At 39.9% G+C, this 17,627-nt stretch overlaps 1 protein-coding gene across 3 annotated transcripts in view; it reads right to left on the bottom strand.

Annotated features, from left to right (window-relative positions):
• cse1l (CSE1 chromosome segregation 1-like (yeast)) overlaps positions 1 to 17,578 on the bottom strand; it is a 49,948-nt gene extending 32,370 nt beyond the window's left edge. Inside the window, exons 1-5 of one of the 3 annotated variants that reach the window (XM_078236522.1) lie at positions 17,399 to 17,578; positions 12,991 to 13,086; positions 10,217 to 10,359; positions 5,657 to 5,758; positions 5,428 to 5,573 (exon numbers count right to left, since the gene is read on the bottom strand). In XM_078236522.1, the coding sequence (XP_078092648.1) occupies positions 5,428 to 5,573; positions 5,657 to 5,758; positions 10,217 to 10,359; positions 12,991 to 13,075 (476 nt within the window). In that variant the 5' untranslated portion in view covers positions 13,076 to 13,086; positions 17,399 to 17,578. Of the gene's footprint in view, positions 1 to 5,427; positions 5,574 to 5,656; positions 5,759 to 10,216; positions 10,360 to 12,990; positions 13,087 to 16,819; positions 16,948 to 17,398 lie in introns of those variants that run through there. The other 2 variants (XM_078236524.1, XM_078236523.1) reach the window with 2 other exon arrangements.
• Between the last annotated feature and the right edge of the window lie 49 nt (positions 17,579 to 17,627).

Below are 17,627 nucleotides of genomic sequence, written 5' to 3'. Positions count from 1 at the left end.
TCAGCCCTTCAAGCCTGTTCCACATTCAATATCAGGGCTGATCCTCTGTCTCAATGCCATACTCCTGCTCTCTCCCCATATCCTCAACATCAAGTCAAGAAATCTATTTCCTTCTTAAATATATTCAATGACTAGGTCCCCGCAGCTTTCTGTGGTAGAGAGTTCCACAGGTTCACCACCTTCTGAGAAAAGAAGCTTCCCCTCATCTTAGTCCTAAATGGCCTACTCCATATCCTTCGACTGGGACTCCAGGTTCTAGACCCTCACCCAGCCAGAGAAAACATTATCCTGCATCCAGCCTGTCCTGCCCTTGTCAGAACTTTGTACATGTCAATGAGATCCCCTCTCATTTTCTAAACTCCAGTGAATAAAGGCTCTGTTGACCAATCTCTCCTCACATGACAATCCTGCCGTCCCAGGAATCAGTCTGGTGAATCTTTGTTGCATACCCTTTGTGGCAAGTATTTTTTCTAAGACGACCAAAACTGCACACACTACTCTAGATATGGTCTCACCAAAGTCCTGTACAGCTGCAGTAAGACATCCTTGTTCCTGTATTTATGTCATAGAATCCCTACTGTACAGAAGGAGACCATTCAGTCCATTGAGCCTGCACCGACAACAATGCCATCCAGGCCCTTTCCCCGTACCCAATGTACTTACACCGCTGATGCCCCTGACATTAAGGGACAATTTTAGCATGACCAATCTTTGGAGTGTGGGATGAAACTGAAGCTCCCGGAGGAAATCCACGCAGACACAGGGAAAGCTTGCAAACTTCACACAGACAGTGACCCGAGGCTGGAATTAAACCAGGTCCCTGACTCTGTGAGGCAGCAGTGTTAATCAGTGTGCCACAGCACCGCCCCTTCAATGAAAGCCAACATATCATTTGCCTCCCGAACTGCTTGATGCAACTGCATATTTGCTTTCAATGATTGATGTACAAGAGCATCCAGGTCCCTCTGTATATCAACATTTCCCAATCTATTACTACATAAATAATGCGCTACCAACTGCTTTTCGTACTGAATTGGATAACTTCACACTTATCCACGTTATACTGCATCTGCCATGTATTTGTCCACTCACCCAACTTGTCTAAATCATCTTGAAGCCTCTTAACATTCTCCTCGCCACTCACATTCCCACCAAGTTTCGTATTGTCAGTAAACTTGGCAAATTATATTTGGTTCCCTCACCCAAATCACTGATGTATATTGTGAATAGCTTGGGCCCTAACATTGATCTCTGTGGTATCCCGCAGGTCACTGCACGCTACTCTGAAAAAAAATATTCCTACTCTCTGATTCCAGTCTTTTAACCAATTCTCAATCCACATATATTACCCCAATTCCACATACTTTACACTAATCTTATATGCAAGACTTTATCAAATGCTTTCTGAAAATGCAAATATACATCCACTGGTTCTCCCTTAGCTATTCTACTAGTTATGTCCTCAAAAATCTTCAGGTTTGTGAAATATGATTTCCCTTTCATAAATTAATATTTACTTTGTCTGGTCCCATTGATATTTTTTAAGCGTCCAATTATCACATCCTTTATAATAGACTCTAGCATTTTTCCTACTCCTGATGTTAGGACAATCAGCCTGTAATTCCTGGTTTTCTCCCTCCCTCCTTTTTTTACATCGTGGGGTGAAATCTGCCACCCTCCAATCTGCCGGGACTGTTCCAGAATCTTAGAAGATGACAATCAATGCATCAACTTTTGTCATGGCCATCTCCTTTAGTACGCTGGGATGTAAATTATCAGGCATTGAGGATTTCTCTGCGCAGTCACATTAATTGCTCCAGCAGTTATTTTAGTAATATTAATTACATTCAAGTCCCCCTTCTCATGAGACCCTCGGTTCCCTAGCATTTCCAGAAAATTATTTGTCTTCCTCAGTGAAGACAGAACTAAGCTAGCTGTTATACTGAATATTTCATTGTTCTCAACTATAAATTCTTCTAAATCGAAATTCGGACTGCAAGGGATCTACATTTTTTTCACTTTTTTTCTTTAAATAGAGGCTTTTAGACTGCTTTTATGTTCCTTGCAAGTTTACTCTTGTACTCTATTTTCCCCTCTTAATCAATATCTTGGTCCTCCTTTCCTGAATTCTAAACTGCTCCCAATCCTCAGGTTTGTTACTTTTTCTCACAACTTTATACGACTCCTCTTCGAATCGAATGCTAATTTTAATTTGTTAGCCATGGTTGGGTAGCTACACTGCTTCAGCTCTGAGACAATAGTTGATATAATGATGACAGTGAGTCACTAAACACTAGACTGCAACCAGCTGAGTAAGTCACTCATCTCCAAACACAACCGTCAGTACTGCAACACCCAAAGGATCTTGCCAAAATATCCTCAATCAAAGCAATGGCTCTGATTTTGTGGCCATAATGATGCAAAACTGTCAGCATTCACCATCATTACTTTTCTAAAACCTAAAGTAACTTTTGCAGCGCGCACATTTTTCAGTTAAATAGAGAAATTCAGAAGGTTTTGGTGGTTTTATGCTTCCCAGAAGATTCTCGATTGAAGTTTCCTCAAACTGAATATAACTGAGTTGACAAAAACTTCCAGTTTTACACTTAGCCTTTCTGTAAAAACCCTTCAAAAATTAACAACTCGTTGAATGAGATGTAACTGAACTTTTAATGGTGTCGTATGTTTATAATTACTAAACAACCTCACTCACCACGAGAGACTAATTTCATTCTTTGTTACATAAGCAAAGATTTCTAAGTGCTTAACTATATACAATCTATATCAATGACCTAGATGGAAGGACTAAATGTAAAGTGACTAAATTTGCCACAACTCCAACATAGGTAGCAAAGTAAATCAAGAGGTTGCAAGAGATACATACATAGGTTAAGAAAATGGGCAGATAACGAGGGAAATGTAAACTTGTTCACTTTGGCAGGACGAACAGAAAAGCAGTATGGTATTTAAATGGAAAGAGATTATAGAACCCTGGTAAAGAGGGATCTGGGAGTTCCAGCATATAAATCCCAAAATGTTAGCAAGCAGGTACAACGAATGTTTAAGAAAGCAAATAGAATGTTAGCATTTGTTGCAAGCGGAATGGAATATAAAACCAGGAAGTTTTTCTGCAGCTGTACAGCCTTGGTGAGACCACATTGGAGTACTAGGTAGAGTTTGGTCTCCTTGTGTGTAAAAGGATAGAATTGCGTTAGAAGCAGTTCAGAGAAGGCTCATTCGCCTCATTCCTGGGATGAAGGTTGAAAAGGTTGGCCTATTGAAGAATGAAAGATGGTCTACTTGAAACATAAAAGGCATGGAAGATCCTGAGGGGACTTGATAGGGTGTATACCAGGAGGGCGCTTCCTCCTGTGGGGGAGATTAGAACTAACAGGCACAGTTTAAAAATAAGAGATCCCCTTTGAAGACAGAGATCAGTAGATTTTGTTTTCGCTCAAGAGGACTGCGAGTCTGTGGAATTCTCTTTCCTAGAAAGCAATGGAGGTTATGTCATTAAATTTATTCAGGGCTGAATTAGATAGATTTTTGATAGACAAGAAAGTCACATGTTATGGGAGGGGCAGACAAGAAAGTGGCGGTGAGACCACTATCACTGATGAGCCAGAGTCTTATTGAATGTCTTGTCATGTGCTGTTGAAATCATGTGTCAGCTTTAACACTTGAGAGAAGAGCATAAGACCATGACATCGGAGCAGAATTAGGCCACTCAGCCCATTGAGTCTGCTCCGCCATTCAATCATGGTTGATATTTTTCTCATCCACATTCTCCTGCCTTTTCCCCATAATCCCTGATCCCCTTATTAATCAAGAACCTACCTATTTCTGTCTTAAAGACACTCAATGACCTGGCCTCCACAGCCTTCTGCGGCAAAGAGTTCCACAGAACAGAGAGATAGGGAGCAGTTGCCATTGCACGCAGCAGGGAAAAGCGGTTCTCGGCAAGCTACCAGGTAAGATGCCAGTGAAAGTATGTCCCGTGAGTGACAAGGCAAGGACGAGTCACTGGAGAGGATCTTGCTGCTGGAACTCTAGACTGAGGATTCTCAAAAGACCAATGGAAACATTTTTTGACAGATTCTGGACAAGATGAATTGGCGAGGTGGAGAGAAATAAACTCATTGGATGCTGGGAGTGACTTTGAACTGTTCCCTGAAAATGTTGTTGTTCTGTGGAGAACATGCTGTAAAGTATATATGCAGCTTGAGGTTAGGACATTAGTAAGGGTATCTTTTCTGCAGTCTGGAGTGTTAGTTACCGACTAAGTAATGTCTAGTCAATGTTGATTTTAATTTGTTACAATAAAAGTTTGAAAATTTGAAATGTTGGTCACAGGAAATTCAAATCTTTTTAAAAGTTATCAGTCTCTGCACAGATCATAATTTGTTAAACCTTTTTGTCATTATGATAAAAAAACACTTGTTAAAAAAATAAGCAAAATACTGCGGATGCTGAAATCTGAAACAAAAACAGAACCCTGAAAAAACTCAGCAGGTCTGGAAGCATCTGTAGGGAGAGAAAATAGCTAACATTTTGAGTTAAATAATTTTTTAATGATATCCTAGTTTCTTCCTTAATCTACGTCCCAATAATTTATTTCACTGTCAGTAAAACATCAATTTTAAATTGAAGCTTTTTATTTTCTGGTTTTCTGACTGTGAGAATACTGATGTTGGGAAAGGCACATGAAATTTCACTGGGTCTTTGTAGACAACTTTTTTTTTGAGATCACTGCCAAACATTGCCTCTTCACTGCTGACTGTGAAATCTAGGACGATCACACAAAACACACTTCCAAACTTATATTTCTAGTTAGAAAAATCCCCATTAGACAAAATCTCAAATCTCTATTCCCTTGTCAGTTCATCATACAATAAAACAGATGCCTTCTTGACTTTCCATAAAATGGACTGATTTCTCAGTGACACCTCAGCATTGCTGAAATTTCAGTCAATGGAAATAGCAAACATAATTATCCACTAAATAGTGGTTAGCACTGCTGCCTCACAGCGTCAAGGACCCGGGTTCGATTCCCGGCTTGGGTCACTATAAGTGCGAGTCTGCATGCTTTCCCCGTGCCTGCGTGAGTTTCCTCCGAGTGCTCCGGTTTCCTCCAACAGTCCAAAAGATGTGCCGGTTAGGTGCATTGGCCATGCTAAATTCTCCCTCAGTGTACCCGAACAGGCGTCGGAGTGTGGCAGCTAGGGAGGGGATTTTCACAGTAACTTAATTGCAGTGTTCATGTAAGCCTACTCATGACACTAATAAATAAACTTTAAACCACAACTTTGGTTACAGCTCATCAAGTAATCAAAATCAGGATAAAAAGATCACCAAGTATTAAAAATTATCAATCACAGCAGGCTACATAGCTGGTAATCTCACCACGGCCTCGGAAAAAGCAAATACCTTTTAAATAAGGAGTGTGCTGTTCGAAGTACTCCATTAATGACATGAAAATCTCCACTCTGAAAGCGGTTAATCATTTCTGTTAGAAGATGCGGCCATTTCTGAGGAAAATCTTCACGCCCAATTATACTGATAGCATCACTCAACTATAAGAGAACATGGTCATGTTAAGAAACCAGAATAGATCAATGCTCATTAACCTTTTGTACAAGCAGGAGTAATCAGGTACCTGTTTCTGAATCTGCTCAGGACTACTCAGCATCAAATTAACGATATTGGCTTTAATAGCTACCCTGTCCGCTTCGCAGATTTTGTTTGGCTCATCTTCAATCTGATAAGACAAAAACAAATGAGTAAAAACAGCCTGAGATAGTTGCCAGTAACTTTTAATTTTTGGATATAAATATTATTTTATGGGGCCAGAAATATCAATACTGGAAATTACTCCTTTGTAAATACTCCTGGGCTTTCATCTACTCATCGTAAATTACATGATCACTGTTCTGGGAAATGTTGGCAACAGGACTTTTACTTCCATTTATAGATTCCCCAAGAAGGTTACTTGTCAGCTAGCATGGATACATTAGGCAGAATGGTTTCCTCCACGTTGTGAATTTCTGACTTTATTTCTATAATTCTACGCTGACAATTATCTCGCTTCTTGAATTGCCATAGTCCTTGCAATGATTTAACTTCCCAAATGGTGAATGTTAGGGAATTCCACAGCTAGTGCTCAGCAATGAGAAAAACAGTGACATATATCCAAGTTAGGATGGTGTGTAACTGGGGTCTAATGACTTTCCCATGATGATGTTGTTCTTGTTCTTCTTGACAGTAAAGGTCAAAGGTCTGGGAGGAATCTTAGTGAACTGCTGTGGAATATGCTGTAGATTGTACACCACACAACTACACTGTGCCAGCTGTGGAAACAGTTAATATTGAATACAGTGATAAGTGTGCTGATGGAGCATATGGTCTGAGACAGTGTCAAACATTGAATGTATCTGCAGTTGTAACCGGCTAAGATGTGTGTTCCATTGCAATGCTGAATAAAGACAAAGATAGTAAAGAGGGCTTCAGAGCAAAGATGTGAGCCACTAACAGCAAAAAATCCAGTCTCTACCCTACCCTGAAAGCCACAGTAGTAAAATGGCTTATTCAATCAATCATCAGATCAATGGTAGCCTCAATATGATGTAATGAAGGGTGATATAAAATGTTTGATTCTGGTTATTGGTAATGGTCACTATCTAGCACTGAGGGGCAGGTGGTGGCAGTGGTATTGTCACTGGACTAGTAATCCAGAGACCATGGGAAATGCTCTGGGGACCTGGATTCGAATCCTACCATGGCAGATGGTGAAATTTGAATTCAGTAAAAATCTGGAATTAAAAGTCCAATGATGACCATGAAACCATTGCCATTAAAATCCATCTGGTTCACCAATGTCCTTTAGGGAAAGAAATCTGCTGTCCTTACCTTGTCTGGCAGACCCACAGCAATGTGATTGACTCTCAAAAGGCCACAGAAATGGAGGGCAATTAAGGATGGGCAATAAATGCTGGACCAAGCCAGCGATGCCCATATCCCATGAAATGAAATTTTAAAAAACTTGGTAGTAGGCCTAAAGTGTAAATGGTACTCATCAGGTCTGTTCAAGATAGATGTCATCCAGAGCCTGCTATGGACAATCAGTGGACTTATTGCTGGATGGTGTTGAATGAATGGAGCTGAACATTTGAATAATCAAAATTGAATAATCCGACAGAAAGAATCAATGAAGCAGCTGAAGCTTCGATTTCCTCCCACAGTCCAAAGATGTGTAGGTTAGGTGGATTAGAGTTGGTGCAGACTCGATGGGCTCAATGGCCTCCTTCTGCACTGTAGGGATTCTATGATTCCATAATATAAGGCTATCTTGCCCAACCTTTCCTCATAAGACAACCTGTCAATTCCTGGTATTAGTCATGTAAACCTTCTCTGAACTGCTTCAAATGCATTTACATCTTTTCTTAAATAAGGACACCAATACTGTCCACAATACTCCAATGTGGTCTCACCAGTGCCTTGTATAACTGAAACAAAACCTCCCTAATTTTATATTCAATTCCTCGTGTAAAAAAAGATAACATTCCATCAACTTTCCTAATTATTTGCTGTACCTGCATACTAGCCTTCTGTGATTCAAGCATTAGGACACCCAGATCCCTCATATCAGAGCTCTGCAATCCCTCACCATTTAGATAGTATGCTTCTTTTTTATTCATCCTCCTAAAAAGGACAATTTTGCATTTTCCAGTGATATTCAATTTGCCAGATCTTTGCCTACTATTCAATCTGGAATTACAAGTCTAACCATTGTCGATTTTTGTAAAAACCATTCTGGTTCACTAATGTCCTTTAGGGAAGGAAATCTGCCGTCCTCACTTGATCTCAAGTACATGCGACTCCAGACCCACAGCAAATGTAGTTGACTCGTAAATGCCCTATGAACAAGGGCAATTAGGGATGGGCAATAAATGCAGGCCCTGTCAGCAAAGCTCACATCCCATGAAAAAAATAATTTTTAAAAATCTAATCTATCTACATTCTTTTGTAGCCTTCTTATGTCCACTTCACAACTTACTTCCCTACCTACCTTTATGTCATCAGCAAATTTAACAACCATATCTTCAGTCCCCTCATCCATGTCATTTATATGAATTATAAAAAGTTGAGGCGCCAGCGCTGATCAATGTGGCACACCACTTGCTACATCTGGCCAACCAGAAAATGACCCATTTATGCTAACCCTCCTTGTTAGTTAGTCGATCTACCCATGCCAAATGTTATCCCCTACACCATAAACTTTTATTTCCCATAATAACCTCTGATGTGGTACCTTATCAAATGCCCTCTGGAAAGCTAAGAACAGTACATCCACTGGTCCTCCTTTATCCACAGCACATGTGACTCCTTCAAATAACTCCAATAAGTAGTTTCAACATGATTTCCTTTCTCACAAAACAACGTTGACTCTGTCCAATTGCCTTGAACTTTCATAAGTGGCCTGCTATAACATCTTCAATAACAGCTTCTAACATTTTTCCCGATTACAGATGTTAAGCTAACTGGCCTGTAGTTTCCTGCTTTCTGTCTCCCTCCATTTCTGAAAACAGGAGTTAATTTGCTATTTTCCAATCTAATGGAACCTCCTCCAAATTCAGGAAGTTGGAGCAAATTAAAACCAACACATCAACTATCGCAGTAGCTATTTCTTTCAAGATACTAGGATGAAGTCCATCAGGATCCAGGGATTTGTCGGCTCGCAGCTCCAACAGTTTGCTCATTACCACTTCCCTAGTGATTGTAATTTTCTTTAGTTCCTTCCTTCCATTTCCTGATTTTAAACTATTTCTGGGATGTTACTTGTATCCTCTACAGTGAGGATTGATGCAAAATACCTGTTCAAGATCACCTGCCATCTCTTTATTTTCCATTATTAATTCCCCACTCACTTACTGTAGGACCAACAATAATTTTGCTAACTTTCTTTTTAAAATATCTATTGAAACCCTTACTAGCCTTCTTTATATTTCTCTTGCACTCCAATTTTCCCTCCTTTTTAATCTTTATGTTATTCTTTGCTGTTTTTTTATATTCCATCTATCTTCTGCACTATTACATAGAATCGGAGAATCCTTGAGTGCAGAAGGAGGCCATTCGGCCCATCCTTTCTAGTTAATCGCGGATGGTGGGTCCTCCCCTTGGAAGTTTTCTTTCTCATAGGAATATCTCTATTCTGTGTACTCTGAAATATCCCTTAAAAGTCTGTCGCTGCATCATTTTGACCTATCCCATATCCTCCAAGCCAGAGGAAATATGTGGGAAAGGCTTCCGAAGAGAGGGAGGTTATAAGCAGCAGTTTAAAGGAGGAAAGGGAGATAAGAGATGCAGAGTTGTGTGGGGAAGCAACTAGAGAACCTAGACAGCTGAAAGCAGCTACCAATGGTGGAGTTGTTAAAATTGGAGATGCTCAAGAGGCCAGAATTACAATTGGTGAGATATCATGGAGGGTTGTCACGCTGAAGGAGATAACTGAGATAGGATAAGGCAAGGTCACATTGAGATTTGAAAACAAAAATGAGAATATTAAAATTGAAGTGTTGCTTTCTGGAAGTAATGTAGGTCAGTCAGCATAGGAGGTGGGTGAACAGGATTGTGTGCATTAGGACAGGAGCTGCAGAATCCTGGATGATCACAAGTATATGATGGGTAGAAGATGGATGCTGGACAAAGGTGCATTTGAACAGCAAAGCCTAGAGATAACAACTGCATAAGTCAATGAATGGGAGGGACTGATAGGTGGTTACTAGCCAGGTTTAATTTTTCCATTATTTGGCTAGGATATAGCTATGATGGAAACCACACACTAGGGGTAGCAAGACACTGGCTATTTCTGGACATTTTCTACTTGAATTAAAAGATGCCTAGGTGCACATCTCACATTCAGCTGGTCAACTACAGGAAAGTGTGTACATAAACTCACCAACAAGAGTTCCTAAAGTCATCAGATTATGTAGGGGACATTTAATAGCATGGTTATGTGCATTAAATGCCTGAATCTCAGTTGTTAAATATAAAATTTTAAGTTTGCAATATTTCAAATCCTTTAGACTGCTCAAGAAAGTGCATTTTACTTCAACGGAATCCCACTTCTACTACATAGCATTTATATTACATAGCATAAGAGAAATAATTTTAACTTCTATAAAAGATCTCTACAATTAAGACACCACAGGTTACTTACAATTCGCCAGTTTCTTTTGATGTAGTTCTTGAAAGTCACACTTGAGCACACTTTCATGACATTGTCTTGAGACTTTTCAATGAGAGTTAGCAGTAGCAATGGGTAATTTTGGTTTCTCTCCACTGACTCGAGAAACTTTTCAGCTAAAAAGCAAGAGCTGTGATTTAAATGTGTGTCGAGAAAGCAGGTTCTCTCAGATCTATTTATAGAATGCACATTAATTCATCAGCATGCATAAAAAGTTGCCCTTTCCCTCCCACCATCTTCTTTAGGACAAGGTGTGCAATCATCATTTGGCAAAATATACTCAAAAGAGAGCATGGCCTGAGGCAACAAGAGATGTGGAAGCTCACAAATCTATTATTCTTAGTATGTCAGTGATTTCTATTCATGGGACAGATGCTGGCTAATCAATGTGAAAAGATTATGATTGCCTTCTGTCGTTAGGTTTCCGAAAGCCTATAAATCACATAATACTTGCTAAAATCCACTTGAAGCCAAAGCATAGACATATTACCAACATTCAGGACTTTCCATTTTATGCACGAAAGAAACTAAATTAACTAATTTCTCTACTACAACTGAAGTTGAAAAACCTCACCCTGACATGGACCAACTATTTTACGAGCAAACACAAGAATGGTGATTTTGATAGCGAGTTGAATCAGGAGATCATAAGTTCAAACTCCAGTATGGTAAACAGAATTCAACAATAACTTTAGTATAAAATGTGATACCAGATAACTTGAATCTGATTGTCATAGGTCCAACAGGCTCACTATAGTCCCTAAGTAAAGATATCTGCCATCCCATCCAATCTGCCTTCGATTCCATTTCTGCATGGGTCGGGTGACTTTTAATGCCCTAAAGGCCAAGAAAGATGGGAAACATACCTGGATCCCAATAATAAATTCAAAATCGTCCTGTTTTTAAATATACCAATGCAGTCCATATTGCTTATAGTGAGCACATTTGCACAAATTAATTGACTGCAGCAAAAGTGATGGCTGGTATAAGGTAGTAGCTGTAATGTAATGGTGATATTACATGAAGCTGGGGCAATTCTGTTAATGAAACAAAACCTTGCAATGAGTAAGAAGGCACACAGTGAGAATGTGATTCTGACAGTAGTTGGAAAGAATGTATGATGAAATGTGCCACATTTCTTTTTTTTCAGGCTAGTTCACGACAACCCAACTGAAGTGTCTGATCTTTCAGATGCTGTCTATGTATATCAATGGTCTTCCCTGTTCATGTGCAATCCATTTTCTAAGTGCATTGAAGCATATCAGATGGTCAATAAATCCATTTGATTCACTAATAATTTCCACAAGTGGGTCGAATAATATCAAAATAAGGCAATAGTCTGCACCCAGTTTGCGTGTCTTCGGAAAGGATTTACTGAAATTGACAAATTTCTTTTCACTATCTCTATCTCAATTTTGCCTTCAGATAAAATGTCAGAGATTCTTCATAAAGCTGCTCCTGCCCAAAATAAATAGAGTACTTTAGGCACTATAGTCCACAATTGATGTCACTGGACATTCCTTTCTGGACAATACAATCAATTCCTCCATTAAACATGGAGAAAGAACAACTGTTTTACAGTATGCTCTTTATATTAACTGTTTCTTGCCAACCACTAAATTAATATAAGACGACAAATTAGAAATGTGAAAATGTACCCCCACAGTATCACAACCTGGGAAACATGTGCAGAACAAAAATGAATCAAGTCAAGAGTATTCCACAAATCTCAAAATCACTAAAGTCAGTTTACTTGTCAAGTTCTAGAAAGAAATGTAAATTCAAACAGTGCAACAAATAATGACTTAATATAAAACTCATGCTGTGGAGTAAAGCCTTGAAATTTATACTCCAACAACTTTCAATATCAGAACAGGACTATGTCAGAGACAAACCTGCTTGAAACATGGCTACATCATAAATCAGTCAGCAGTTTGTTCAAAGTCAGCATCTCCCACCTGAGAAGATACTGTCCCACACAAGTCTTAAGAAAGCAAGTCATGAGGAAATAAAAAACATGGGTGTGTTTTTTGGAAATACTCCAATCTGTTCTTTTTGATAAAAGAAAAGGTCCATGACAGTAATAAGTCTTTTACAACTTTAATTGCCGTGTCAGAACTTGTATCAAAATTGAATTTCTGAAGATTAAGATTATGAAGGAGATTGAAAATTGTTCAGCAAATTATTCACAATAATAAAGGATTAAAATGATAGGGGACAAGTAAGTTGGAGGGTTTGTGGGGGTGGGGTGGGTGGGGAGAATGGCAGTGACGGAGAGATAGAAGAGTTACAAGTTGATCTCGATTTACCAGAGGAGGCAACTGAAATATGGTATAAATTGGTTCAATGATGGTTTGAGGTAGGATATCAGATTAATTAACAGACCTTTTTGAGCCAATTAACGCCTTATTGTTCCACCCTCAAAATAAGACCTCGGTTTAAATACACATTCAAAAGATAGCTCCAACAGTGCAGCACGTCATCAGTACTATAGTAAGGTGACAGGCTGGATCATGTGTTCAAGTCAACTGAGGAATTTTCTGCCTCATGCAGAGTGTTACCACTAAGCCACAACTCATTCATTTTGATTACTTGTTCAAAATGCAGCCACTAGACAAACAGGGGGAATATTTGCACACAGTAAGATACCACAAATAAATTAATGCCAGATAATTTCCTTTTGCACAGATGGTTTTGAAGGAATGACTGTCAGCATAACAAAAACATAGGGAAGTAAAACCAGTTACCTGGTCTCCTAATTGTAGGATCAGGGTCAAGAGTCTTCTTCAGGAATTCAGACAGGGATTGTAAATTGGCATCACTGAGGTCCATGATTACAAATCCTAAATGAAAAATGACCAAGGCATGAGATTAATATTTACTGCAGATCAGTTCTGTCTGATCATTTATTTTCTTCCAAACTAAATTATCTCAAGCTCTGCAAGACTAGAGCATATATTAGCTAATACAGTTGTCTATTTCTGATGGCAACTGTGTTGATTTGAACTCCATCAAAGAGATCTCTTAGCTGTTCCTTTTCCTGGGGGGAGAGAGAGAGAGAGACCGCTCATCCAGTTATAGAAGTTCACGTACACAAATATTTCCAAGTTAGCTCTTCACTTAAGCAATCCAAAATCAATCCCTGCTCTCTCAGCGCAGTTTTGAATCCTTCCACTGCTTCAAGTACTTATCCATGTTTAACTTAAAAGAGGCTCTGCATTAACCAGTGTGTGACAACGCAGCAACCCGTTGTCAAGGAATTTCTAACCTCTCATTGCAATCTGTGAGGATCTTAAATTGATGACCACTCTTCCGCATCACCAGCTCCACACACAAATGAAATAGCTGTCCCTACTTGATCAAAAGTTTTCATATTTTAATAATCTTTTGAAAATCATTTTAGCCCTCTTTGCTCCGGCGTAAGTAACCCTAATATCTCAAATCTCTCTTTATAATGATGGTTTGCAACCCCAGGTATCAGCTCAGCGAATCTATGTTGTACACTGTTTATGGCTTCCATGACTTCTTGATTATTGGGTGCCCAAATTGTATATAAACACTATTTTTCTTTAATTTTAGAATTTTTTGGCCTTGTACTCAAAGCCCCTAATCCTTCCAGCCTTAAATTTATCAAAAACAACTTCCTCAGCAAACAAAAACCGGTTGTCCTTGTTGATCCATGCATTTCCAAATGCTCTTTACTTTGACCTGGAACTGTGGTCATAAAATTTGGCCCAGAACTAATTTCAGAATAACTGGTCCATTGTCACTGGTTTATCTTCTTGAACAACTACCTTTGACGACCCTTCAATTCCACTGCACAATTTGCACACTTAAGAAAGTTTGAAAAATTATGGCCATAGCCTCCTGTTTGTCCTCTAATTTCTATTAACGAACTAGGGAATAGTTCATCAGGGTCTTATGACTTTGCGTTGAACTATGGTAATGTTTTACAAAACCAAATCATTTTCAACAATGAACTCAATACAGTCAAGTTCTCAACTTCATTACTTGCAAAAATTGAAGTCAAATGTCTCCATCCTTCACAATTAGACCACTTCTGCACCCTTGGGCAGCTGTAAACTCTCCATAGCTGTTGGTTTACTTGTTTGCTTCTAGAAAACCTTTCTATTTCCTTTTATGCCACGTGTTATTCTGTTCTCTTTTACCCTTTCAGCTCTTCTAAACTCCTCTTCTTCTATATTTCCTATAATCCTTATTGTTTGCTCAATTTTTTCATGTTTCCTTTTGAAGATTCTGTTCAGTGCTAATGTCTCCATTCATCCACAAACTGTTATATTTTGGAGAAACATAAAAAACCAATATGCTAATTCTCTACAACAGTAGATAATTTAAGTTTAAAGACAACTATTTCTAAAGTCATCACAATGTTAAGGGATTGCACTACAATCTTTAAAAATATACCTATCTACATATAAATGCTTGATTTGATTTATTAATTTCACATGTATTAACATACAATGAAAAGTATTGTTTCTTGCGCGCTATACAAAGCATACCGTTCATAGAGAAGGAAATGAGAGGGTGCAGAATGTAGTGTTACAGTCATAGCTAGGGTGGAGAGAAAGATCAACTTAATGAAAGGTAGGTCCATTCAAAAGTCTGAAGGCAGCAGGGACAAAGCTGTTCTTGAGTCGGTTGGTACATGACCTCAGACTTTTGTATCTTTTTCCCGACGGAAGAAGATGGAAGAGAGAATGTCCGGGGTGCATAGGGTCCTTAATTATGCTGGCTGCTTTGCTGAGGCAGCGGGAAGTGTAGACAGAGTCAATGGATGGGAGACTGGTTTCCGTGATGGATTGAGCTACATTCATGACCTTTTGTAGTTGCTTGTGGTCTTGGGCTGAGCAGGAGCCATAGCAAGCTGTGATACAACCAGAAAGAATGCTTTCTATGGTGCAATTGTAAAAGTTGGAGAGAGTCGTAGCTGATGTGCCAAATTTCCTTAGTCTTCTGAGAAAGTAGGAGGCATTGGTGGGCTTTCTTAACTATAGCGTCGGCAAGGGAGGACCAGGACAGATTGTTGGTGATCTGGACACCTAACAACTTGAAGTTCTCGACCCTTTCTACTTGCAAAGAAAACTTGGAACTGGTGTTGAAAGGTCTTGTCAGATGCTGGAGGCGGAAGGTTTATGGAAAAGTAGAACTATAAAAAAATCACAATGCTAAATGAAATTTGTGGCAAAGTTAATATTTTGGTCTTGTCCCTTATGATAGTTTTATTGTATAGCAGCTAACAGATTTCCTGTGTGTTTATCTGTTGTATATTCATGTTATTTCCAGTGATTCCTCACTAACAGTTTTGCAGTGGAACAAGGGCATACAGTGCCACTGTACAGTTGCAAATATTTCTGTATCATCACATAGTGTTCAAGAGCAGCACCAACTTCAGCCTGACTGCGAATGACTGGATCAAATTACACAACTTAGACCATCAAATGACTGACACACAACTATACCTAAGACACAAATGCTGCTCACACATTAGCCTGCAAAAGTGTCTATACATAAAGGTAGAACACATCTCAGAAACACCTCCAGAGAGCACTGATTTGACAATCACAATTTTTTTTTTAAATGCAGTAACTATTAAATAAATGTGACCATTATTTGTCTGGCACAATGCCAAAATATTCTGTGAACGTCATGGAATCAATGGCCTACATTAGCCCATAAAGAAGTCAATAGTTGAGAAGGACTCTGTTACCTCGTGTGGCATAACACAAACCTTGTGTGAAACATAATTAAAACCCAGAGAATTATTCATCAACATTTTTACTTCATACGTTGTTGATTTCATACATTACTTCAATAATAAATTTTGTCCACCAAGGTCCCTTCTGCTTGCCTGGATGAATGTGAAAAATCCCATTGCACAAAGGAATTATTTCCCTCTCCCTAGCCCCACATTGTCTTTACAAATGTTTATCCCTCTATCAATATCACAAATAACAATTATCTGGTCAGTATCAAAGTGCTGTTTGTGGGAGTTTACTGTGTGCAAATTTGCTGCCTACATTGCAACAGAAGTCCTCGTTGACTGCAAAGCACTTTTGACATGCCCTGCAGCCGTGAAAAGTGTGAAATAAATGTAAATCTTTATTTCATTTATAATAGCACTCCAATGCAAATTTTTCAGCTGTAATTAAACCTCCCATCAGCGGTGAGGCTGAGGTGCCTCCACTTGGAGTGTAGTGTGAGCACAGTGTGGCAAGTTTGCAATGAACCCATAAACTACAAGTTGTTTATGACTATGTCGAAATGGACCAAGAATAAAAGCTGGCAAGGGGGAAAAAAGGAGCTTCTAAGAGATCGTACAAGATAATTAAAAACGGCGTCTACATAAAAGTGTCAAATCTACTGGTTAGCTTTAATTTTTGAAAAGTTTATTCTTAAATCGCCAATTGACTGATTTGTCGATGGACGCTTTTTGGAATTACAAGCCAGGAGAAGGCTGGAATTTGTTCATTTGGCTTCCCCATGTATATTTTTAACTGGTTGGACTTTAACCTGGTGTTGTGAGACTTCTTACTGTATTTTTAACTGACCACATACTTTACAAATAAGGAGTTTACGACGGTAGCATGTAGGCCTGGTAGGCTAAAGGAGGCAGCAGGCTGAGGGTAAGTGGTGCATTTCTCTGTGGAAGGAGCGTGGCGGCTGCAACATCCAGAGGAAGGCCTGGAATTCGCAACCCAACATGCTGGTTAGCTTTGTGATTGACATGCAGGCCCACCAATCACACAGCGGCACAGCTAACGTCAGCTGACCAACTACCAATCAGCGGTGGGGCCAAAAGGGAGAGCAGATTTGGTTGAAGTGCAGCCGTTCTCGCTGGGCCCGAGCCTGAACACAAGCTCCAGGGCTGGGCTGGGCTGGCTACAACCGCCCGCTCTCCTCTGCTCGCTTCCGGTGAACAGACAGCAGCCGCCGTGTGGAGGTCGATGCTGCGGCGACACCGGGGGGGGGGGGGGGGGGGAGGGAGATCAGGAGACCCTCTTCCTCTGCCCTCCCCCTCCCGACTCAAACAAATGGACGTTAAGGGCCCGTGGCTCCTCATCATCGATCAGCGGAGATTCTAGAAACCAACCAAAAACTCTAACCCCGGATCCGGGCACCGCCACTCTCTCCTACCTTCTCTCTGAAATCAGAGTGATTACAGACCCCACAGGCGCTCCTTCACTGCTCGTTCAAACACAAGGAAAATGGCGCGCTGACTAACGCACGCATGCGCACTGGAGCGGGACGGACTTCGCGGAACGCATGCGCACTGCAGCGAGACAGACTCCCTGCCGAACGCATGCGCACTGCAGTGGGGACAGACTGGCTGCTGAACGCACGCGCACTCCACCGGGATAGACTC

Source organism: Mustelus asterias, chromosome 20 (assembly GCF_964213995.1).
Source record: "Mustelus asterias chromosome 20, sMusAst1.hap1.1, whole genome shotgun sequence".
NCBI classification, from domain to species: Eukaryota; Metazoa; Chordata; class Chondrichthyes; order Carcharhiniformes; family Triakidae; genus Mustelus; species Mustelus asterias.
Note: the sequence above shows the minus strand (reverse complement) of the source record. Positions and strands in the feature narration are given on the sequence as shown.